General features: G+C 42.1%; 1 protein-coding gene across 1 annotated transcript in view; it reads right to left on the reverse strand.

The window, feature by feature from the left end:
- Positions 1 to 26,758, reverse strand: part of DNER (delta/notch like EGF repeat containing) — a 379,213-nt gene that overhangs the window by 149,960 nt on the left and 202,495 nt on the right. Inside the window, exon 6 of the mRNA XM_069578468.1 lies at positions 2,725 to 2,878. Coding sequence (XP_069434569.1) covers positions 2,725 to 2,878 — 154 coding nt within the window. The remainder of the gene's footprint in view (positions 1 to 2,724; positions 2,879 to 26,758) is intronic.

The following is a 26,758-nucleotide window of genomic DNA, read 5'->3' on the forward strand; positions in this document are numbered from 1 at the left end:
AGGTTGACTGTTAACTTTGGATGGGGAATAGAGACTGAGAGATGGGCTGGTGAGGAGACTATATAGTTAGTTATCAGGTCTAACTTCTGGTTATAGTGGTAGTTCCACCACTGATTACTGTATATTGAAATAGCTAAGTAAATAGATAAAAGTATGCTATGGATAAGAAGAGAGAGTATCACAAACCAAGCATTATGGTCATTCCAATTCTGTGCACCTGCATTCTTTAAAAATAGAAAAATCTCCTCTGAGAACAGACTTGGATTAAAAAAAAAAACAAACATCAAACATAAATCATTTCAGTTCAAACAGTGACAAGCTCCACCTACCAGTTCTGATTGAGACTATGTACAGAAGGATTTTGATTCATCCTAGCATCACTTACAACAAAGAAATTCAAACTCTCTTAAAGACTCATCAATAGGGGAATGGTTTAAAACATCAGGCCACGTTCATACCCTTTCATTAATTCACCTTCATCAACACATTGCCTGAGCATTCAGGACTCGTCAGACACAGTGGGAAACGATGTAGAACAGAAATAATTCAGGTTGTGCGCTCATGGGATTGATTCAGGTGGGGAGACAGGCAGAAATCAAAGAATCACACGTGCACACGTCCACTGCAAACAGGGGAGAGCTGTGAAGGAAAGGAACACCCAGCTACAAAAGAGGAAAAGGGCAGGAGACCTAGATTGAAGCATTCAACTGAGACTTCCTAAGGAAAAGGGGTATTTAATGAGATCCAAAATAGAAACCTGGCAAAAGGGAGGCAGCAGGAAGAGCTGTCCAGGCACAAAGAAGCAGACGAGGTCCTGCAGCAGCTCGAGCACCCAGGGAGATGAAAGCCAAGGTGGCTGGTCCCTGAGAAAGGGAAGCAGGGGGGCGAGATGGGGCTGGAAAGGTGGGTGAGCGACAGATCACAGAGGAGAATGAGGTGGAGGGTCCTGGCCTTCACCCCAAGAGCCCCAGGAAGAAGGGGATTAAGTCGAAAGCAACAACATCAGATCAGATGTGCAGTGGAAAATAATCACCCAGGAGAAGGGAGAGTCTGGGTCACAGAACTGACATAATGAGAACCAGGGCTCACTTCGGGGTGGTTGCTTTGGCTCCAGCGTGTAGCATGGACAAGAGCAGACAGAGATAACGTGAGAGGTTATCTCGGTCACACGGACAAGGGGCAAAGGCAGTGGCAATGGGGCAGTGGCGATGCGGCTGCAGACAGGGGGGTGATTTGAGAAGTCTTTAGGGGGAAAGATGGAGAACACTCGGAGGCAGGAAGAGCAGGAGGTAGGGGGCACCCAGGGTGACTTGTAGAGGTCTGGCTCGTAGAAACAGATGGAACACCGGAAGCTGAGCTGTGTGGAGCTGGGAATAGAATGAGCTCAGTTTTGGAATGGCTGAGCTTAAGGTGGCCTGGAACATACAAGCAGAGACAGCAAATACAGGCAGCAGTTTGGCCTGGACATACAATGTTAGGAAACATGTGATGGAATTATTAAAATGAATAAGGTAACTCTATATATACTGACATGGAAGTATACTTATGATCAACTGGTAAACACTGAAAAAAGTAAGTTGTAAAGCAGTATGTATATTATAATCGCTTTTTCAACATACAGAAAGACAATCATTTGATCTACAAGGGAAATACCCATACTTATACATAGATACGTACACACAAACACTGGTCTGGAAAACATAAACCAAACTATTAACCTACCCTTATGACCTTATAAAGTTTGAGCTTGGATAGATGCGTGAAGAACTTTTCCTTCTTTGTTTATGAATTTCTGCATTGATGGACCTTACACTGAGCAGTTAATCGCCGCAACTCCCACTTCACTCCATCCGTCTCTCCATCCCCAGCCCTTACATCACCCTGAATCCCTGCCCAGTGGCAGAGATTGGCAAGAGGATGAGGTGGCAAGGGGAAGATGATGTCAGTTATACACATTATTGATGCTAAAAAAGGAATAATGTGGTGTTTGCTTTTAAGCTGCATAGAAACAGTTATATCAAAATGTTCACCGGTAAAATGCCATTTCCTGCTCCTTAAGGGTCTATAACTGATTTGGCTGAGCAGTAAGTCAATAAGATGACTGCAAGAGAACAGAAGTCTGTGGACACACCGTCCACTGCACTTTCTTAAAAGTTACCCTTTGTGTTCTGAGATGTGAAAGTCTCATGCAGGGTCAGTGACTCCCCCATACTAACCAGGGAGTATTAAAGACTTGCCCAATTGTGCAGGATCATGTTCCAGGAGCCTGGACTAAAACATACATGAACAACAGGAAGCTAAACAAAAGAGAGGATTGGGTGGCATTACCTGCCCACCTGCATAGTTTAGCCTAAATTCTTCTTAAGTAACTTAGCAAAATCAGCCAGTACAGCACCAGCCCACACTCAGAACATATTTGAAGAACTGTCTTTGAAATATCCAGGCCTCCATCCAACCAGGAATATCATTGTCCCAGAACAGAAATGGTAGAATGCTAAGAGAGAAGCATCGTAACGTCAGGAAAACAGCCAAGGGACACAATGTTTATCCCCAAGCAACTTCCTTCCTCCATTCCCAATGACATGAAGCTGGACTGATGGAACTAAATGAGACCTGGGAGGCACCTGTCCAACAGCTGGACAATGCATTGCCTGACCATTGTTAATTAATAAGTGTCTGTTCTACAGAGAGACAGACAGTAACTCTGAACTATGGAAACCTTACCAGCAAGGCAGACACAGGAGAAGTTGCCACCATCTTGCTTTTCCTTTGCATCAACACAGCTGGCATTGTTCTGGCAGGGTTTCTTCTGGCAGGCATCAAACTCTTCACAGAAAGTACCCGTGTATTGATCATCACAGTTACAGGAAAATGTTGCCTAAAACACAAACATACAGTATATATTACCTGAGCCCTCTAAAATGTGTGGTTAGCTGTGAAACTCAAAGTTCAAACATACCTCTCATTTTCATAATTATACCAACACTGAGTATTTTTATCATATCACTTATACCATGATCTGACTAAAATCAAAGCTTTCAGAGGAATAGTCTATTTCTTTACAGTTGCATTTCAAACATGTCTTTTCATTGATATGTATCCCAATGGTTTTTAATCTTCCTAAACCAGAAATGGAAATAATAATTACTTTAGGCAAAAAAAATAAAGTTTTGCTGACCTGATATGGAAATGACAATTTTGCTAGAGCACATATGTTGTGCTACAGCCATTAAATGAGATGTCACTCCAACTAAAAGACTTCAGCACAGAGAGCATGTGGGACCCATCATCACCAAATGTGTTACTACACCTGTCTTTCCAGAGCATTGAGAGAATTTACCGAATCACCCTGGAAATTAGCTTCAACGTACAGCCGCGTAGATGAACTGAGTGTAAGGGAAAATAATAGGAACTATTTCATTGGGTTTGTTATATTAGTAAAGGACCATAACTCAGACCCAACAAACTGAATTTTAGTATCTACTTACCTATTTGGCTGTATTGGGTCTTATTTGCAGCACTCGGGGTCTTTCCTGGTGGTGCCTGGGCTTAGCTGCTCTGCAGCATGTGGGATCTTAGTTCCCCCTCCAGGGTCTGAACCCTTAACAAATGGACCACCAGGGAAGTCCCCAGAGAACTGAATTTGACTGGACGCTTCATTTCTGAGACAGTTGTATAATCTCAATAAACTGAACCTTCCTGCTGTCTTCCTAATGCTGGCCTGAGGGTGATGTGTCTAAAACAGACACAGATCTGGGTCCAAACACTATGTAGATGGGACTGCAGATTCTCATGAAGAATAGAGGGGAGGAGGCAAAGGAAAATGGTATAAATAAAGTTTACTGCTTAAAAAAATCAAAACAAAATTGGGGAGAATGGATACATGTATATGTATGGCTGAGGCCCTTCACTATTCACCTGAAACTACCACAGTATTGTTAATTGGCTACACCCCAATTCAAAATAAAAAGTTCAAAGTTTGAAAAAAAACAAACCAGCCCAAAGCACCTTTTCCAGCTTTCCACATCAGGCAAGTGTTTCAGAGCCCCGCCCACAGCCACACCCAGCCCCGCCTCCCTCTCCTGGTGGTGGAAGAGGGGCATTGGTGTGTGTGTGTGTGTGTGTGTGTGTGTGTGTGTGTGGTGGGGTGGGGGAGGGTGGCCCCTTAATCTTAGAGAGACTCTCAGGATCTCACCCAGTACCCACTTCCCCACCAAGCACTACACGACATCTTCTGTCCTAAAAATCAAAAAGGTTGCTCTTTCTTCTCTTTGATTTTTGTCTCTTAATCAAGTTTTCTATTTCTTGTCCATCTCTTGATTAATTTACTCCTGAATGTTCGGTTTCTTTGTAGCTATTGCCAATGAGATTCTTTCCTCACTCATCGCTTTCTTGTAATTCCCATCATATCAGCTAGGGATTATCACTGATGAATAAATGCTAGTGTGCCTGTCTTCGCCTTGACTCTCAGAGTCAGAGGTTTCAGTTGATTCAGGTCAAAGGTTTCAGTTGATTCTCTTGGGTTTTCTAGATAAAACAACCTCCTTCCCCAAAAGAAGGGAACAACATTGGCAAATCATGATGTTGCCTTCTCTAGTCCTCATGGTTACATCAGTGCAGATCCAGAATAATTTTGATTTCAAAGGGAAATTTACAGAATTCACTGTAAATAGAACACTAAATAGAACACTTGGAATGACAATCAAATTTTATCAAATGCCATTTTAGCTTCTTGGAGTAGAAAGAGCAGCCACTTCAGTATTTTTGCCTGGAAAATTCCATGGACAGAGGAGACTGGTGGGCTATAGCCCACGGCATCACAAAGAGTTGAACACGACTGACCACACACACCCCTTAGCTTCTATTTTTAAAAATCAACTTTTTATCTCTAACCTATCAGTATATGAACTGAATGTTTAAATTCCCTACTACTGACTTCTTATATTCCTAGAAGAAAAGTCCACAGAGGTCCTTAAGTCAAACTGTTTTATGGCTGAATTCTTCTTGTATTTTTATTCTACTTGTATTTTATGACTGAATTCTACTTATACTTCTGTGACTTCCACCTAACATGCCCTATCCCCACAGACTCCTTTCCTAAGAAAAACTGTCCCTTGCCTGGTGAGATCATAGTTTACACCATAAAAGTGAAAATGAAAGTCATTCAACTCGACTCAGAAAGTCGAGTCTGACTCTTTGCGATCCCATGAACTGTATAGAATTTTCCAGGCCAGAATACTGGAGTGGATAGCCATTCCCTTCTCCAGGGGATCTTCCCAACCTAGGGATAGAACCCTGGTCTCCCACACTGCAGGTGATTTCTTCACCATCTGAGCCACCAGGGAAACCCTTATACCATAAAAGGATGCCCTTTGTCACAAGGGGCTAAACCAGGAGTGGATGGAACTCTGATTTCAGCAACCAATCAAGAAGTCAAACAAACATGACATTAAGCTCAACCAAAACAGCCAGATTTTATGTAGGTGTATTTCTTTTGTTAGTTGAATTTGCTGTTGTTGAGGGAATGTGACAAATACTTACAAACTACAAAATCAAGTCCTCTTTAGTTTAAGGATACACTCTTCAATTATATCTTAGGAACCAGAACAAAACAAATAAGAGCAGCAGCTTTTTCTATTTAAGTTAAAGATAAATTGTCTGCCTTCTATTCCTATCATCTCACACCTCCTTGTAGCAAATGGAAGTTGCCTCTACATTCTAGCAGTAATTGATTCCTGTTTTTTTCATGATGTTGTGAGTTTTTTTTTCTTTTGTGTGTGTTTGTAGAGACTATTAATAGTTGCATGCTGAGGAAAGCTCATCAAGGACTATTAGAAAAGCAGCCTTGTAATTAGGAAAACTCCTTTTCTGGAACTGTCTTCTACCTAAATAGATACTTCTCCAGAGAAAGGCACCTATTTACAGATGGCCAATAGGCACATGAAAATATATTCAACATTGCTAATTATTAGGGAAATGCAAATCAAAATTACAGTAAGGTACCACCTCACACCAGTCAGAATGGCCACCATTAAAAAGCCTACAAATAACAAATGCTAGAGAGCATGGAGAAAAGGGAGCCCTTCTACACTGTTGGTAGGAACGTACATTGATGCAGCCACTATGGAAAACAGTATGGAGGGTCCTCAAAAAACTAAAAACAGAGTTGCCATATGATCCAGCCAGCCCATTGATGGGCATATATCTGTAGGAAGCTCCAATTCAAAAAGATCCATGCACCTCAGTGTTCATTGCAGCACTGCTTACAATAGCCCAGACATGGAAGCAAGCAAAATGTCCATCAACAGATGATCGGAAAACACGTGGTACAGGGGCTTCCCTCATGGTCCAGTGGTTAAGAGTCTGCTTTGGCACCAGTTTAATCCCTGGTCTGAGAACATTCCCCAGGCTGTGGAGCAACTAAGCCTGTGCACCACAGCTACTGAGCCTGAGCTCTAAGTCCTCGAGTCACAACTACTGAAGCATGTGGACCTAGGGCCTGTGCTCCACAACAAGAGAGGCAATGAGAAGTCTGCACACCTCAACAAAGACTACCCCTTACTCACCACAATTAGAGAAATCTCACATGCAGCAATGAAGACCCGCCACAGCAAAATAATAAAATACATAAATAAATCTTATTTTTTTTTTAGGAAAAAAGAAGATGTGGTACATATATGCAATGGAATATTACTCAGCCATAAAAAAGAACAAAACAATACCATTTGCAGCAACATGGATGGACCCAGAGATTATCATAATGAGTGAAGTAAGTCAAAAAAAGAAAGACAACTACCATATGATATCACTTATATATGGAATCTAAAACACAACACAAACTTATTTACAAAATATAAACAGACTCACAGAAAACAAACATCACCAAACAAAAAAGTGGTGGGGAAGGGATAAATTAGGAGTTTGGGATTAGCAGATACAAGCTACCATATATAAACAGATCAACAAAAAGGGCCTCCTGTATAGCACCGGGAACTATACTCAATATCTTGTAATAAACCATAATGGAAAAAATATGAAAAAGAATGTATAGGTATACATATACATATAACTGAATCACTGCTGTATACCAGAATCTAACACAACATTGTAAACCAACTATAAAAATAATAAAATAGTTAATAAATAAATAAACTAGTAAAAATAAAAATACAAAATTTAAAATGAAAATAGAACTATTTTCTTTGAAAAATCTTGTCCTTGCTCAAATGGACAACAGTGCACAACTTTGATATTTGCAGGGGACTATCCAGACCCCCTTGTGCATCTCCACAGAGCTGTGACTGCCTTTGACTGTAAAAGCTATGCATACCCTGTGCACACAGTTCCAAGCTGGGCCTCAGCATTGTAATAAATTACTCCATGTCATTATTTTTGGCAGCTGTCTTCTAAAATTTATTTGGTTTGCATCCAGTCATTCCATTTGGCAGATAAATTTCTTTGGTCATTCAAGGGATACATTTTGCATATAATTCATCTGGCATGTTCCACGGAAAATATGTCACTTGTGAAAATAAATTACGGAAAGCCCCAAATCAAATATCTCTGAGTTAGATTTGACTGAATTTATGTATATATATATATGTATATATATGTATATATATATATATGAAGTATAATTGAATGAATTCAAAGCTAAAATGAAAGCCACGTGTTTTGTTCTAAGCAAGAAGCTTGACAGAAATGTCAAGAAATTGTTGAAACAATAGCTTTTGACCAAGCAAAGCGCCGAACTGATTCTTAAACCTTGATTGATGGATGAGGAAGAAGATTAACAACAGTTTATATACTCGTGACCATAAAATTTTAGTTCTATCTTTGTGTATTCTGTGCCACGTTGCCCATAAAGTTAGATCTCTTCTAAAGTCCACTTGGATCCCAAAGTCCATTTGGAAAGAACAAAGAGCTTTCCTATAATATTAACAAGATTTTTAAAAAATAGTCTCAAGACTTTGAATTATAAGGGGCCATAAATATTTATTAGGAAACTCTATTTTTAGTGTATTTGTTGTAAAAATACTGTATTCAATTACTGACATTTGTGAACTATTCTATCAACCTTGAGAAGTTTAACCCACTCTGATAGCACCAAGTTGTGTCCTGGTTTTTTTTTTTTTTTTTTGGCTGCACCATGTGACTTGTGGCGTGTTTAGTTCCCCAGCCAAAGGTTGACCTCTTGCCCTCTTCAGTGGAAGAGCAGAGTCCCAATCACTGGACCACCAGGGAAGTCCCGAGAGCAAAGTTTGTTTTTCATTTATCTATTTATTTAATTTATTTGTTGTGCTGGATCTTCGTTGCCGCCCTCAAGCTTTTCTCTAGTTGTGGCGAGTGGGGGCTATGCTCCAATTGCCGAGCTCAAGCTTCTCATCGTGGTGGCTTCTCTTGCTTCGGAGCATGGGCTCTAGGCTGGGTGGGCGGGTTTCAGTAGTTCAGGCACGTGGGCTCAGTAGTTGCGGCTCCCGGGCTCTGCAGCAAAGATTCAATGGTTGTGGTAGCTGGGTTTAGTTGCTGTGCCGTATGTGAGATCTTCCCAGATCAGAAATCGAACCCGTGTCTCTTATGTTGGTAGGTGAATTCTTTACCACTGAGCCACCATGGAAGCCTCCGAGAGAATTTTTTTGAGGAGCTTTATTTCTCTCTTTCAGAGTCATAGTTTTTCAATTCTTATACACTTGCTCCCTTAAAGTGTATAGAAAACACACATCTCTTTTTGTCATCCCAGCAACATCAGTATGAACAGAGAACACCCAGCCAACTAGACACGGAAGCTCATTGTTTATAGAGTTTGCTGCTGCTGCTGCTGCTGCTAAGTCACTTCAGTCGTGTCCAACTCTGTGCGACCCCATAGACGGCAGCCCACCAGGCTCCCCCGTCCCTGGGATTCTCCAGGCAAGAACACTGGAGTGGGTTGCCATTTCCTTCTCCAATGCATGAAAGTGAAAAGGGAAAGTGAAGTCACTCAGTTGTGCCCAACTCTTAGCCACCCCATGGACCGCAGCCTAGCAGGCTCCTTCGTCCATGGGATTTTCCAGGCAAGAGTACTGGAGTGGGTTGCCATTGCCTTCTCCGTTATAGAGCTTACTCACAGTGAATTATCTCTTTAATCTTCACCATGTGAAGATTAAATCCCTTTAATATTCACCCACCAGGTGGGGCCTCCCAGATCCATTTTAGGAGTTGAGAACAGACTGGACAGAAAGATGAGATAAACTGCTTAAGGTGTTCCAGCTGGTAAGTGTATGGTCACGGCTTAAATTCCTATCATCCAATTCCAAATCCTATTCCACTCACATATTGTCCAATCACCACCGTGATCATCCATGGGTACCACAGACCCATGTGGGGATACCCTTCACCCTTGCTCTAAAATAACCCCAACAACAGCTGTATTTGATTTCTAGCTCCAGATTTCTATAGCTTTTCTACCTCCTTCCTTGCTATCTGGCTGTCTTCCCCATCAGCATCATTGACTGTGCTCTTGGTTCACTGGTCCTAATTTCCCTCAGTCGTAAGAATAACACAAACTTTATTCAAATACATCAAAATAGAGTAAAAATGTCCTTCTTGAGGGTTGAATGCATCTCTTGTACAAAAAGTGCCTAGTCACTTATGGACGGAATTGGAAACTTTGCGAAGTTCTTCACCAGAACTAGAGGTCCCTGGTGTCTGCATACATGATAGACATTTGAGTGTTCATTGAATTAAGCTGACCTGATAGTCCACTCCTTAAAGGTAGACTTATGTAAGAGTTCTGTGCAGTACAAGGGTCCTCTTCATCTACTCCCTTGTCCATTTCTGATGGTTTTGTGTCTTATTAAGATAGAATCACAGCCACTTACGCATTCTTCATCCACACCTTCACACTAAAGGCGATGCTGAAAAGGATTAGGAGGACAATCCTAAACCAAAACTTAAAAAGAGCTAAAGCTCTGATAATGGAAAGGAGATGATTTAAGCCTCTCTTGGCTAATGCACACTCAAAGCCAATTTCAACTTCTGTCATGAACCAGCCTGATTCCAAACAACACCTGGGCAATCCAGAGTTAAATGTCTGAACATCTGCAAGGTCAAAACTTGGGCTAATGAGTTGATAATTGCTGAAACAGGCAATGCAGACATGGTGGTTTGCCAAACTGCTTTCTCTACTTTCAAATATGATGAAATTTTTCAGAATAAAAGATTTGCTGTTTTTATATTAAGAGTTTGGCTAAATCTCAAGAAAGGAAAGATAAAACTCTGAACACTAGAATCACATTTCAGCATCCTGTGTCCAGCTCCTCCCTGTGGGCTGTGCGATTGCATTTAGCATAGGGATGTTGTGGAAAACACTGCGTGTACATCACCAAGTCCCTGTATATGAAGTCCCCCTCCAGAAATTCATTTCACATTCAAATGCAGGAAAAGCTCTGCTTGGCCTAAGGGACTGACATGTCTTCTTCTGAGGACAAAAGGAATCACGAGACAGAACATATTTCCCTCTGAACAACCCAGTTGTCTTAAAAAAAAAAAAAAAAGGAGGCTCAGTCATTCCAATGCCAAGGGAAGGCGTGACCATGTCTCAGCTTGCCCAGCATGCCAGGGTCATAAGTAGGGCACACCCAGCCCATGTCACAGCTGGGAGAGTGGAATTCCTGCTTACAGAGCTCTGAAAATTCAGAAGATCTCCTAAACTAGTATTCCATACACAGCAAGGTCAAGTAGGGTCTATTTCCTAAGGTTGGAAAGCTCTGGAATCTTTTTACTCCCAGTTAATACAGGAGCTCCAGTTGAGCTATTCAAATCTTAAAGATGATGTTGTGAAAGTGCTGCACTCAATATGCCAGCAAATTTGGAAAACTCAGCAGTGGCCACAGGACTGGAAAAGGTCAGTTTTCATTCCAATCCCAAAGAAAGGCAATGCCAAAGAATGCTCAAACTACCGCACAATCATCACTCATCTCACATGCTAGTAAAGTGATGCTCAAAACTCTCCAACGCAGGCTTCAGCAGTACATAAACCGTGAACTTCCAGATGTTCAAGCTGGTTTTAGAAAAGGCAGAGGAACCAGAGATCAAATTGCCAACATCCACGGGATCATTGAAAAAGCAAGAGAGTTTCAGAAAAACATCTATTTCTGCTTTATTGACTATGCCACAAAGCCTTTGACTGTGTGGATCACAATAAACTGTGTGGAAAATTCATCAAGAGATGGGAATACCAGACCACCTGACCCGCCTCTTGAGAAATCTATATGCAGGTCAGGAAGCAACAGGTAAAACTGGACATGGAACAACAGACTGGTTCCAAATAGGAAAAGGAGTATGTCAAGGCTGTATATTGTCACTGTGTTTATTTAACTTATATGCAGAGTACATCATGAGAAAATGATGGGCTGGATGAAGCACAAGCTGGAATCAAGATTGCCAGGAGAAATATCAATAACGTCAGATATGCAGATGACATCATCTTTATGGCAGAAAGTGAAGAAGAACTAAAGAGCCTTTTGATGAAAGTGAAAGAGGAGAGTGAAAAAGTTGGTTTAAAGCTCAACATTCAGAAAACTAAGATCAAGGCACCCAGTCCCATCACTTCATGGAAAACAGATTGGGAAACAGTGGAAACAGTGGCTGACTTTATTTTGGGGGGCTCTGAACTTACTACAGATGGTGACTGCAGCCATGAAATTAAAAGACACTTACTCCTCAGAAGGAAACTTATGACCAACCTAGACAGCATATTAAAAAGTAGAGACATTACTTTGCCAACAAAGGTCCATCTAGTCAAGGCTATGGTTTTTCCAGTAGTCATGTATGGATGTGAGAGTTGGACTGTGAAGAAAGCTGAGTGCAGAAGAATTGATGCTTTTGAACTGCGGTGCTGGAGAAGACTCTTGAGAGTCCCTTGGACTGCTCATCCTAAAGGAGATCAGTCCTGAGTGTTCATTGGAAGGACTGATGTTGAAGCTGAGACTCCAATACTTTGGCCACCTGATGCAAAGAGCTGACTCATTTGAAAAGACCCTGATGCTGGGAAAGATTAAGGGCAGGAGCAGAAGGGGACAACAGAGGATGATATGGTTGGATGGCATCACTGACTCAATGGACAGGAGTTTGGGTGGACTCTGGGAGTTGGTGATAAATGGGGAGGCCTGGCGTGCTGCAGTCCATGGGGTCGCAAAGAGTCGGACACAGTGGAGTGACTGAACTGAACTGACTGAGTAAAGGAGATCATCCATGAAGATGATCCCCTCAGTAGGAGCTTTCTGTAGCTCCTTGATCAAATGCTTATGTTGCTCTAAATGGACTTCAGGCAAGGAAGGTGATGAATCCTAACTCATGGAACAATGCAGCATCATATTCTAGCCTGAGGTGTCCATCATCCCAAATGCACTGACCCAGAATCTATGGAGGTAGAGGTCACAGAAGCCTCATCCTTGCCATTCTAAGCCTAGGACCTATTATTCCAACTTGAGGAACTAGAGCAGCTGGTCATTCAGGTCTGAAAGCACATAGTTGACAAACACTAAAACTTTGATAAAAAGTGGTAGCTCTAGCACACATTTTCATTTCATTAAGTATAGATGAGCTATAACTAAAGGGTCAGACAGTCTAGCATGTTCTTTTAGATATATGAAATTTAGACTTTTACTAAACCCAGATTTAGCATTTCAAGGGACAGAAATGGTTATTCTGACATAAAATTTTAAGAGACTATCTGAGAATTCTATTTAGGATGTTAAATTCCCTATAAATGTCTTTTCCTGAGCCCAGGCCACATAAGAACACCTGGAATCCAGCCATAGAGATGAACTGTTGCTTCTTACTGGGAACACAGTGAACCATCTCAAAGGAAAACTCGCAACGAATTACAGTTTTAAAATTCTGGTCCATTGGCTGGGTCTTACTGTTTTATTATTCACATTTAAATAACGTACTCTCATTGCTTATAGCTCATAATATTATTATTTTCCCATTAGTCTTAAATATACCATTGCTCTTCTCTTTGGGTCATTAATTGCAAATGTAGCAGCTTACTTTTTAAATAAAACATGCAGATCATCTAAACACTGAATTCAAGACTTGACATTCATGAATTCCTAGAATTAATTTCTTTGGCTTAAACAGTAAATTCTAAAAAATAGAAATGATAATGAATGAGATAGCCATGCTCTTTCCTTGCAAAAGACTTTGAAGTTTACTTAATTACATAAGGGAGAAGAAAGTAAATGTCTTTCAGGGAATTTTGTAGAAGACTCTTCTTGAAATTGCATATATGGGTTGGCAGAATGGAAGTGTTCACAAGCAGTTTCCCAGGGTAGGAACAAGGACACAGACATAGAGAACAGACTTATGGACACTGCAGAAACAGGAGATGATGGGACGAATAGAGAGAGTAATGTTGAAAATATATATATTACCATATGTAAAATAGATGGCTAATGGGAAGCTGCTGTATAACACAGAGAGCTCAACCTGGTGCTATAAGACAACCTAGAGGGGTGGGATGAGATGGGAGGTGGGAGGGAGGTTCAAGCAGGAGGGGACATATGTATACCTATGACTGATTCATGCTGATGTATGGCAAAAACCACCACAACATTATAAATCAATTATCTTCCAATTAAAATAAATTTAAAAAGAACAATTTCCAACCAAATCACTGCAACTTATGTGCTCTCAGCATACATTAGGCATAAGATTTTCACGTAATCACCCTTGATCTCCTGTTGACCAACATCTGTGTATTTATTTGCTGCAAAATTCTAATCCACTAACAAAAGTAGCGTTTGACTTTTTTTAAAAAATGGATGTCATTGAAAACTCGTCTTCTATTGAATTTTCTGGAAAAACAAATCCACCTGATCCTACAAGTAATTAACGCACCATTCTACTTTTCTTATTTTAAAATTCAATTTAGCCTCCTAGTTATTTCCTTTGCTACACCAAAAGAAAATGATAAAGAAAAAGCTTTAATAAAATGGACATTTTGATGTATAAATTATTGATGAGATGGATTCACTGAAGAATAAAGAAGCTTCCCAACGTCTTCTTCAGGTTCCCTGGGCAGGAAAACTCACTATGAATTGCGTTTTGAAATGTAAAGCAAAGATGATAAACCAGGGATAACTTTCTCTCACGATGAAAAGTCAATGGGGACAGGGCAGGGTTTAAAATCATCATTTACTGCAGAAATCTCCCGTCATATGCCAACTACCCTGTAAAGATTCACTTAATCTTTGCAGCCATCTTGCAGGATGGGTATTGTTTTTCTATTTCACAAATGAGGAAACAGATTGGCGAATGGAAGCCGTCTGCTCAAAGTCATACAGCTACTCAGAGGCAGAGGAAGGCAGATTTGGTCTCCTTCCAAAGAGATCTTTACAATTTAACATATTGAGAAATGCAAGGAATTGAGTTACAAACAATGAGGGGCAGGGTTCAAACAACATTCTGAGAAAAGGGATGAGGGCAGCCTTTGCCCATTGAGAATCTGAAGGGGATGACCTCCAATGGCCTCTTCAGCTTTTACATCTGCTGGACCTGGGTTTCAGTCACTATCCCTAATAAGCCCCTAATGTCACTATCCTCCTCCAAGTGATTCCATGTCATTTTATTCAGTCACTAAGTCATGTCTGACTCTTGGCGATCCCACGGACTGTAGCCCACCAGGCTCCTCTGTCCTCCACTATCTCCCTGAGTTGGCTCAAATTCATGACCATTCAGTGAGTGATGCTATGCTGGACTCGGTTGCCATTTCCTTTTCCAGGGGATCTTCCCAACCCAGGGATCAAACTCGAGCCTCCTGCATTGGCAGGTGGATTCTTTACCACTGAGCCATCAGAAAAGCCCCTTCCATGCCACACCGGGGTGCGAACAACCGTCTTGTGGGTTTCTTTCCTGTTCTTGCTATTACTTTGATAGCAGTATCAATGGCAGGGCTGCCATAACAGAGCAGCAAGGCTGGGTGGCTTAAAGAACAGAAATTTATTTTCTCACAATACAGGGGCCTGGGAAATCCAAGGTGTCTATAGGGTTGGTTTCTTTGAAGATCTCCCTTTTTGGCTTACAGACGGTCTTCTCTCCCTATGCCTTCACGTGATCCTCCCTCTGTTTATGTCTATGTCCTAACCTCCTCTTTTTATAAGGACATCAGTCATTATCCTAAGGGCTTTGCAAAATGCATATACCCTCATTGTTACCGTTATTCCAATTTTACGTTTGAGGAAATGGAGGCACAGAGACGGTGAGTAAATGGACCAAGTTCTGCCAGCTAATCAATTGAAGTGTTAAAATGTGAACCCAGGAAATCTGGTTCCAGGATCTCCCCTCTATATAAAAGAAACTACAGTCAAACTGAACCGCAGATGACCATGTAGTGTAGTAAGAAAAACACACTATACAACCTGCTGAGATGCTATTCCCAGTTCTTCCATCTCTTTGACTTTGGGCAAGAAATTTACATTATTTATGACTTGATTTCCTGTTGGACCTCAGGCCAATAAAAAGGAGAAAATGAAAGTAGATGCGCTATAACCCAAAGATTCTATTATTTATGTTGCTGGCTTTAAAAATTTAACTGTTGTAATATCTAAAGTTACACAAAGGATACTAGAGAACCCTTATCCAATAATGAAAGGGTTCAGCACAGCCACTTAACAGATAAAATGACTGTATCGGTAACACAGGAGGAGTGAGGGGCTGGGCCCCAGTCTCAGTTCCTATTTGAGTCAAGTGATGAAAATCAACAAATCAATTAACAAGCTAGATTCAGGGACCAGGATACACAAATGGAGACTAGAAATTAGGCTTGGGTAAGATCATCAAAGCCACCTTCCCTTATGGCTCAGCAGCAAAGAATCCACTTGCAATGCAGGAGACTGGAGTTCAATCCCTGGGTTGGGAAGATTCCCTGGAAATCCTATGGACAGAGGATCCTGGGATGCTACAGCCCATGAAGTCGCAAGAGTCAGACACAACTTAACGACTAAACCACCACCACCAAGCTCATCAAAACCCTCAGTCTCTTTTTTTCCATTAAGATTGCACTGAAAGTGAAGAAAAAGTGAAAGTGGCTCAGGTGTGTTCGACTCTCTGTGACCCCCATGGACTATAGACCCCGTGGAATTCTCCAGGTCATAATACTGGAGTGGGTAGCCTTTCCCTTCTCCAGGGGATCTTCCCAACCCAGAGACTGAACCCAGGTCTCCCGCATTGCAGGCAGCTGAGCCACAAGGGAAGGCCAAGAATACTGGAGTGGGTAGCCTATCCCTTCTCCAGCAGAACTTCCCGATCCAGGAATCAAACCGAGATCTCCTGCATTGCAGGCAGATTCTTTACCAACTGAGCTCTCATGGAAGCCTGCAAGATTGCACTAGTCCTTCACAAATCTTGGAGACAGGGATGGTCAACCCCTCAAATGGATGTGGGGACCAGGCAGGAGGTGCACTTGCACGTGGTCAGGTAAAGGGTGCAGATCCTTACAGAGAACCCCAGCCCCCTGTCCTGCCTGTTCAAACAGTCTGATTGCTCTAGTCTACCCATAGGTCAGTCCTGAGCAGAAACTTTTGTTCTTTTGGGGATGAACTGCTGAGTTCTCAAGACCTTTGTCACCATCTGACAGTCAAGACCCCAAGATGGGGAGACAGACCTGAAGAATTCCGCCAGTGGGCACCTGCTTCGACGCTCCTCTCCTAGCACATCCCTCTTGCACGTGGTCCCTCTTCCATATTTCCTCTCTCCATCTCCATCCTCCATCCCTGTCTCCTATTTATCTTCATTCCCTTTGGACTCCACACAAATGGGCTACTATGTTCACAGACCATGGCTAACCCAACACACTTCTCAGTTCCCATCTTTAGCCAGTACCTGAGCCTTCCTCTATACATTTGCAACTTTAACCTATGTTTACTCTTCCATACCTGGAATTCTCCTTTGCCTCAGCCTTCAGATATACTTTCCTCTTAATACATTATTTTATAGTTCACATGCCTTTGTGGACAGTCACAATGCAGGAGACCCTGGTTTGATTCCTGGGTTGGGAAGATCCACTGGAGAAGGGATAGGCTACCCACTCCAGTATTCTTGCCCTTCCCTTGTGGCTCAGCTGGTAAAGAATCTACCTGCAGCGTGGGAGGCCTGGGTCTGATCTCTAGCTTAGGAAGATGCCCTGGAGAAGGGAGAGACTACTCACTCCAGTATTCTGGCCTGGAGAATTCCATGGGGCCGCAAAGAGCCAGACATGACTGAGTGACTTTCACTTTCACCAATCCAACTCAAAATGAGAGACTGTAGGTAAACGAAAAAGTAGAACACAGCAGAGTTGGTAGGATCATCAGTGCAGCCTTCTTTAGGGAGGATGAATGCAATTCTTCATCCCCTTGCCCTCCTATTGAAAGAAGAATGCACGCAGGACTCTAGATTCATCTTATTAGTATTGGTATCACAGTCTGAACTCCAGGAAGTCTGTCTTGATTATATAATCCCTGACACCACAGCATTTAATTAAAAATATTTCCTCAGTATTACAGGGGAAAATCTTTTCATTTTATTGTCAATGATTTTATTTATAGAGAGTCCCTGATCTGATGGATGTTTTTCTTTATTGAATTTACACTCACACAAACTGAAGTAACACCAGCAGAGGTGGGAAGGTCTTATCATTCATTTTAATTAAATCTTATCTCGCTAAATGCTTGCTGCTTTCATGGTTTTCACACTGAACAAAAGGCAGGTTATACCTAATAGATGTGTTTCTCCAGGATAATTAGAAAAGAATGATTCTAACAATTTCCAGAAGAAGCTCATCAAAAGCTCTGACTCAAGGGTGGCAAAAGAATTAGGTAAGTAAGTTCATGGGCAAGGTGAATCTTGCTTGCTTCAAACTGCTTTTATTAATGTATAATATTCTCATGAATATTCTCCATCCTCCATCCCTGTGTCTTGTTTATCCCCATTCCCTTTGGACTCCATCCATATGGGCTACTATGTTCACAGACCATGGCTGACCCAACACACTTCCCAATTCCTGTATTTCGCCAGTACATGAGTCTTCCTCTATACATTTGTAACTTTAACCTGTTTTCTCTTCTATTAAACCTAGAATTCTTCTTTGCCTCAGCCTTCAGATCTACTTTCCTCTCATGCCAAAGAATGTTCAAAGTACCACCCAATTGCACTCATCTCAAATACTAGCAAAGTAATACTCAAAATTCTCCAAGTTAGGCTTCAACAGTACATGAACTGAGAACTTCCAGATATTCAAGCTGGATTTAGAAAAGGCAGAGGAACCAGAGATCAAATTGCCAATGGCCGTTGCATCATAGAAAAAGCAAGAGAATTCCAGAAAAACACTTACTTCTGCTTTATTGACTATGCTAGAGCCTTTGACTGTGTGGATCACAACAAACTGTGGAAAAAACTTCAAGAGATGGGAATACCAGACCACCTTATCTGCCTCCTGAGAAACCTGTATGCAGGTCAGGAAGCAACAGTTAGAATCATGGACCAATGGACTGGTTCCAAATTGAAAAAGGAGTTCATCCAGGCTGTATATTGCCACCTTGCTTATTTAACATCTATGCAGAGTACATCATGCGAAATGCTGGGCTGGATGAAGCACAAGCTGGAATCAAGGTTGCTGAGAGAAATATCAATAACCTCAGATATGCAGATGATACCACCCTTATGGCAGGAAGTGAAGAGGAACTAAAGACCCTCCTGATGAAAGTGAAAAAGGAGAGTGAAAAAGGTGGCTTAAAACTCAACATTCAGTGAAGATCATGGCGTCTGGTCCCATCACTTCATGGCAAATAGATGGGGATACAATGGAAACAGTGACAGACTTCATTTTCTTGAGCTCCAAAATCACTGCAGATGGTGACTACAGCCATAAAATTAAAATGATGCTTGCTCCTTGGAAAAAAAGCTATGACAAACCTAGACAGAGTTTTAAAAAGCAGAGACATCACTTTGGTGACAAAGGTCCAACTAGTCAAAGCTATGGTTTTTCCAGTAGTCATGTATGGATGTGAGAGTTGGACCATAAAGAAAGCTGAGCACCAAAAATTGATGCTTTGAACTGTGGTGTTGAAGACTCTTGAGAGTCCCTTGGACTGCAAGGAGATCCAACCAGTCCATCCTAAAGGGAATCAGTCCTGAATATTCATTGGAAAGACTGATGCTGAAGTTGAAGCACCAATACTTTGGCAACCTGATGTGAAGAACTGACTCACTGGAAAAGACCCTAACGCTGGGAAGGGTTGAAGGTGGGAAGAGAAGGGGACGACAGAGGATGAGATGGTTGGATGGCATCACTGACTCGATGGACATGGGTTTGAGCAGGATCCTCGTGTTGGTGATGGCCAGGGAGGCCTGGTGTGCTGCAGTCCATGGCGTTGCAGAGTCAGACACAGCTGTGCAACTGAACTGACTGATTGATTCTCAAGAAGTGATTTCTTTCGGGTGATAACGTAGTTCTCCAGTTCTGAATCAGAGAAAATCTGCATATAAATTTTGAATGTAAGAACACTAATACTGTTCAGATCTTCTTTTCAAAAGTTTCCTGGTTAATATATTTTAACCATTTTGATAGTTGAAGTTTCTTTTCTAATTCATTTATGACTCTTACAATAGGATAGTGAATTTAGGCTTTTTTTTTTTTTTTTTGGAAAAAAAAAAAAAAAGAAATGAGTGCTTAATTCCTTAGAGTCTCAGGATTGCCATCATCAGGAGGTGGTAATGAAATGTCCATGTGACAGTTCAGTTCAGTTCAGTTGCTCAGTCGTGTCTGACTCTTTGCGACCCCATGAATTGCAGCACGCCAGGCCTCCCTGTCCATCACCATCTCCCAGAGTTCACTCAAAATTACGTCCATCGAGTCGATGATGCCATCCAGCCATCTCATCCTCTGTCGTCCCCTTCTCCTCCTGCCCCCAGTCCCTCCCAGCATCAGAGTCTTTTCCAGTGAGTCAACTCTTCACATGAGGTGGCCAAAGTACTGTAGTTTCAGCTTTAGCATCATTCCTTCCAAAGAAATCCTAGGGCTGATCTCCTTTAGGATGGACTGGTTGGATCTCCTTGCAGTCCAAGGGACTCTCAAGAGTCTCCTCCAACACCACAGTTCAAAAGCATCAATTCTTTGGCGTTCAGCTTTCTTCACAGTCCAACTCTCACATCCATACATGACTACTGGAAAAACCATAGACTTGACTAGACAGACCTTTGTTGGCAAAGTAATGTCTCTGCTTTTAAATATGCTATGTAGGTTGGTCATAACTTTCCTTTCAAGGAGTAAGCGTCTTTTAATTTCATGGCTGCAATCACCATCTGCAGTGATTTCGGAGCCCCCGAAAATAAAGTCTGACACTGTTTCCACTGTTTCCCCATCTATTTCCCATGAAGTGATGGGACCAGATGCCATGATCTTCGTTTTCTGAATGTTGAGCTTTAAGCCAACCTTTCCACTCTCCTCTTTCACTTTCATCAAGAGTGAATTTAGAGAATTTTAGTTCCCTTCACTTTCTACCATAAGGGTGGTGTCATCTGCATATCTGAAGTTATTGATATTTCTCCCGGCAATCTTGATTCCAGCTTGTGCTTCTTCCAGCTCAGTGTTTCTCATGATGTACTCTGCATAGAAGTTAAATAAGCAGGGTGACAATATACAGCCATGACGTACTCCTTTTCCTATTTGGAACCAGTCTGTTGTTCCATGTCCAGTTCTAACTGTTGCTTCCTGACCTGCATATAGGTTTCTCAAGAGGCAGGTCAGGTGGTCTGATATTCCCATCTCTTTCAGAATTTTCCACAGTTTATTGTGAATGTCACAAGAAGCCCTTAAATAACACAGATCCACATAAGTGCTAGGAAAAAACCTTCATCTCACTTCCTGTTTCCTGTGCATAGGCTCTGATAAAGGCTGATACACCTAGTAGTGTTGTTATACATGACAGTTCCCAGTGAAGAGGCCAATCTCAAATCATTTTCTCTAATTATAATTTTTGAATGCTTGTGTTAGAAAGGAAAAATAAAAATCCATGAGTGAGCTCCAGTTTCTCTCTTCTCTGAGAGCTGCATAAACAGACCTTTGCTATAGAAAGAGGTTCAAGGTCATTTACGTCATCTGATGAACATGTCTTCTAGGGCTTCTCAGCCTCTTCTGAAGTAAAACTAGTTTTGAACTTCCCTGGAAGTCCAGTGGTTAAGACTTCTCTTTCCAATGCAGGGAGCACAGGTTCGATCCCGGGTCAGGGAATGAAGATCCCACATACTGCACAGTGGAGCCAAAACCCAAATGTAAAACTAGTAGTTTTGTTTATTTGGCATATAACATCTGTCTCAGAAGAATGGCTCATCAGTTTCCCCCGTTTCTAAACTTAGGAAGAAGAACTGGAAACTGAACATGAGACTCTGATGCTGACCCATCTGACAAATCTCAGCCCCTGCAAATCCAGATCCCTGTTTTCAGATCCAACACCTCCAGCTGGATTCTAGAATTACCTACTCTTCTCTGGCCTACTAAAATCAGCCCCTGCTTAAGTTAAGTTATTCCAGTTTTAATAATAGATAATGCCTTAATGTGGTACCATTTTAGGGACATTTGCATTTAAATAGGAAATCATGCCTTTATTACAAAGAATTAAGCTCAAATACTAAGACTCCAGGCATCCCGCCAGGCTGGTGCGTCAAGGAAATTTGGGATGAAGGGATCTTCCTAGATGTCCTTGACTGTGTGCGCGTGCGCGGTTGCCGGGCGTGTCCAGATCTTTGCGACCCCATGGACTGCAGCCCGCCAGACTCGTGAGTCCATGGGATTCTCCAGGCAACAATACTGGAGTGGGTTGCCATTTCCTCCTGCAAGGGATTTTCCCAACCCAGGGATCAAACCGGCATGTTTTTTGTTTTGTTTTGTTTTTAACCACCAAGCCACCTGGGAAGAACTGGGAAGCCCCAGATGTCCTTGAACCCTACACTCACTCACTCTGCTCCCCAGTCCACTGCCTTCTGTCCAAAGCATGGGCAACTAAACCGCACCCACGTCTCTGGGCGTGTGTGTCTGTTAGTCACTCAGTCGTGTCCAACTCTTTGCGACCACATGAACTGTAGCCCGCCAGGCTCCTCTGTCCATGGGACTCTCCAGGCCAGAATGCTGGAGTCGGTAGCCATTCCCTTCTCCAGGGGATCTTCCCCACCCAGGGACTGAACCCGGATTTCCTGCATTGCAGGCAGATTCTTTACAGTCTGAGTCACCAGAGAAGCCTGTATCCACGTCTAGTTATGTTTATTTTTTTAAATTCCGTTCAAAATAAAGATCCTCATAATTAAAAACAAAACCTATCTCATACTGCAACTGCTGGCTGGTGACTATGTTGTGCTGTTTATTATTGTTCCTCTTGAGGAACCATTATATGGTCATGAGTCTTTCTGGATAAAATTGATATTTGTCAACAATTTCACTTTTAACTGCAAAATTAAAAATACATAGAGTTAAACAGCTCTTCAAAACAATAGATAACAATTAAGACAAACAACCAATCACCCATTTTTGTGGCCAACTGCATCCTCTCTTGTCTCAGCACAGATCTTAAAGACAAAATAAAACCCAAAACACTAATACATAGAGCATATGCTGGTGACTTGGATTCAGAAATTCAAGTATCAGCTTTCTCCCAACAATTTTCCTTTAAAATGAGAACTCTGAGAAGGAAATTAAATGTGAGTCTAGCCCTGAATGTATTCCACTAAAGTCCATTAAAATCTGTCATGCAGGCCAGAAGCATTCCTGGGTTGTTCAAAAGAGGATAAGGGTAGGCAGAGACATCCAAGGATAACAGGGTTGAATGCCAAGAGCAACAAGGGCCACAGGAAGGAGGCTGTTGATGGAGACAACAGATGCCGCTTTCATCATTTGTGTATCGCATCACCTTTTATTTCCAAAGCACTTTACAAAAGGCTCGCACATGTATGACCTCGTTTCAAATTCCATTAGGATTTTCTCCAGCACCTCTACAAGACCTGGTCTCGCCCAAGGTCTTCCACATGCCACGGCCCTGTTACAGGGACATTTCATCTTTCCCATCGTCAGACAAGGATACTGAAGCTCTAGAGAATTAAGTGATGCAACTTCAGTAAGTGCCAGAGTTAGATCTTGACCCCTAATCTGACCTGTGTCCACTGGCCTCCACCTGCCCACAAAGCCTCCTACTTCATCAGAATGGTCCATAGAGACATGGAAGCCCACGCTGACAGCACCTGGACCAAGTAGAGGAGCCCTGTGCACTCTTTAAACACACTGATATCTAGAGCCACCTTGAATTCTCCCTAGATGATAATAATAATAAGGCTGGACTGGCTTCTCGCTGACCTAAACAAAACTAAAATGCTAGTACCTTTGGAAGTCCTACAGAATTTTTAAATTTCAGGGACTTTCCTGGTGGTCCAGTGGCTAAGATTCTGCACTCCCAATGCAAGGGGCCTGGGTTCAATCCCTGGTCATGGAACTAGATCCCACATGCTGCAACTAAGCGTTCACATGCCGTAAGATCGCACATGCCACGATGAAGACTGACGATCCCGCATGCCACAACTAAGATCTGGGGCCGTCAAATAAATAAACATTAAGAAAAATAATAAATAAAATGAGATTGCAACCCTTCCTGAAATGAAGTCACCCCAAGAGCCTCAGTACCCCACATGGTAATTCTGATGAGGCAATGTCATGTCACAGGGCTGTGATGAGCAGAAAACCATTTCCACCAGGAAACAGCCATGCAACTGATGTCTCACTTAGCATCCTGTGAATTTAAACCAAGCTAAATATAATGGAGTATTTTTGATTAAATTGCAAAACGAATTGTTCTTATGATAGAAATGGAAGCATAATATTATCTAAATATGGAAGTTGCTAAAGTAGATTTTAAAATGTATTATTAATTTATTTTAGCAACTTCAAACAGCCCAGAGGCAAAAGTCAAATTCGTGTACTGCTTCTGATTTTAGATGTCACAATATGAGATTTTTTTTTTTTAGTCCTCAAAGTCTTCCATGTGTGAAGAAATTCTTAAAATAGAAGATTAAACTTTGGTTTAAAAATCAATAAAATAATTCAAGCTTAAGGAAGGGTGACGAGATTTCGAGTACAAGTTCTCACAGTCCATGACCCTGGCCTGTGGGGCAGCCCCTTCCTTAACCTAATCCAAGTTCAAGCTGGCCCAGGCATCTTTACTTCAGACTCCTACAAAACTTCTGCCAAAACTTCAGACTGTGTTCTCATCATTTCAGCCAGTGCCTTTCACAACATATAACCCATCCCTTTAATATTAATATGTTAGTTTGGGGACCTTCCCAGTGGATCACTGGCTAAGACTCCACACTCCCAATGCAAGAAGCCCAGGTTCAATCCCTCCTCAGGGAACTAGATCCCACGTGCCACAACTAAGAGTTCCCATGCCCCAACTAAGACCTCGCAGAGCCAAATAAATAAATTAAATTAATAAATATTTTTTAAAAGTACATTAGTTTCCACTAACCATTAATGCCTCTTGCTTCGATGTTTAATTTGCTTGATTTATGGAACTTTGTTCAATTCTCTACTCCTGACAACACTTGATGATTACGTATTACACTTTGCTTACCAGCACTGAAACATATACAAAGGCAAACTGAGACCAGATAATTACAAAGAAAACAATAAAAGTAAAATGTGACAAAGAAAGCATATAAAGAAATGGAAATGGTTAATAGGAAAGAAAAACCAAAAACACACCAGTGAATCTGGCCCAAATTACTAAATTATAACGTGGAGACAGAATGAAGGGAGGAAAGTGAAATGTTTTTTTTTTTTTCTACAGATATAGACCTAAACACACACGCATGACTATTTTTGTTGTTGGAGTCACTCCATCGTGTCTGACTCTTTGCAACCCTATGGCCTGCAGCCCATTATGCTGCTCTGTCCATGGAATTTTCCAGGCAAGAATACTGGAGTAGGTTGCCATTTCCTCTTCCAGGGGGTCTTCCTGACCCACGGATCAAACCTGCATCTCTTGCATTGCAGGCAGATTCTTTAACACTGAGCCACCAGGGAAGCCCCATGGCTATCTTGGGCAAGTATAAACAATATCATATAAGCTGCTACGGGTATTTTCTCTGTTCATGTGCTTTGTTACACTGGTTTCCTGCCAAAATGTTGTGATGGTGTGAAAACAAGACATGTAACTGACAGTTCCAATGTCCTACACAGAGTGATGACCTCTGGATTCTGGACAGCTCTGGAACTTTCCACATTTGCAGGGGCCTCTGTGGACTCCTCAGAAACAGTCACACCAGCATTCTCTGCATCTTTCCCGCCAGCCCAAAGTGTCCCTGCACATAACACACGGTCACCGCTAAGACACAGCTCGAATCTTCTGTGCAGGACTGTGCAGCAACCAGCCAGAGGCATGTAGACGATGGTCTATTACATTCACGGAGATGACCCCAGGGGCCGGCAGTGACCTTGCTCTGCTTCTCTGTAACAAAGCAGTCGTATCCAGGGAAAGTGTTCATACTACCCATCCCAGCCCGCTTCTCCATCCTTTATTGACTTGGAAATATCCTGTTTAACTGCAGGATCATCATGAACCAGAAATTCTCCTCCAGCATGAACCTGGAACGGACACATGCTGTGGCTCAATTAAATGCTGATCTTAGCTTCCGAAAGCCCATTACGTGAAAGGAAGCTGAGCACAGAACGAGTTCCCTATTGCTAATGGCCCAGGTTTGGGCCAGGTTTTCAGGGACTACTCTGGGATACAAGCAGAAAGCAATCTGAGAGAAGAAAGCCACGTGACAGCTCAGGACAGCCTGACAAGTATTGGAGTAATGCCTGTCTCCGCCCCCCTGCCCCCCACCATGAAGATTGTCGATTTCTGGCCAGTTTCCAGTGGAGGCAAGATCTTCTCTAAATCTGCCTTATCTCATGTTCCCTAGAAATACAACAAGCTTCTAAATGGTTTCTTCACCCTGTTTTGTGCAGGTGAAACTCCATGTCTGACACTCAAAAGTGCTCACAGAACATGGGAAGAGGGATGGAAATGTGGAGAAATAAATGATTCTCTGGGCGTCCCCGGTGGCTCAGTGGTAAAGAATCTGCCTGCAATACCGGAGATGCGGGTTCAATCCCTGGGTCAAGAACATCCCCTGGAGGAGAAATGGTAACCCGCTCCAGTATTCTTGCCTAGAAAATTCCATGGACAGAGGAGCCAGGCAGGCTACAGTCCACAGGGTCACAAAGAGTCAGACATGACTGAGCATGCATGCATGCAAATGACTCCCAAATGGTAAGTGGAATAAACTCCTTCTGTGTGAGCAAGCAAGGCTGATGGTTTTCAGAGCCCTAAAGAAGAGCAGACCCACCAGATGTCACAGGCAAAGCCATTTAGCTGCGTTATTCCCAGGGGCTCCCACTCAGCTCGCTGACTTATGGACTGAAAAACAGGCCAAATGGATAAGCACCTTGGGGAGAGGAAAGACAAGGAAAGTAACCCACCGAGTTCTAAAGAGATGGTTTTCTTCTCTTGGGCATAAAGTCTAATCAGAGCCTTATTTCTGTATTCCAAATTAGTTATTAAAATCTAAGAATCATAGTTATCTGTCTCTGATAAAGAATTATAGAATAAATGCCTCTCCTTTTTGTAAAGACTAAGCTCTGTGGGTTTCCTGGGTGGCTCAGTAGTAAATAATCCACCTGCCAATGCAGGAGAGACAAATTCAATCCTTGATC

This window comes from Ovis canadensis, chromosome 2, assembly GCF_042477335.2.
Source record: "Ovis canadensis isolate MfBH-ARS-UI-01 breed Bighorn chromosome 2, ARS-UI_OviCan_v2, whole genome shotgun sequence".
NCBI classification, from domain to species: Eukaryota; Metazoa; Chordata; class Mammalia; order Artiodactyla; family Bovidae; genus Ovis; species Ovis canadensis.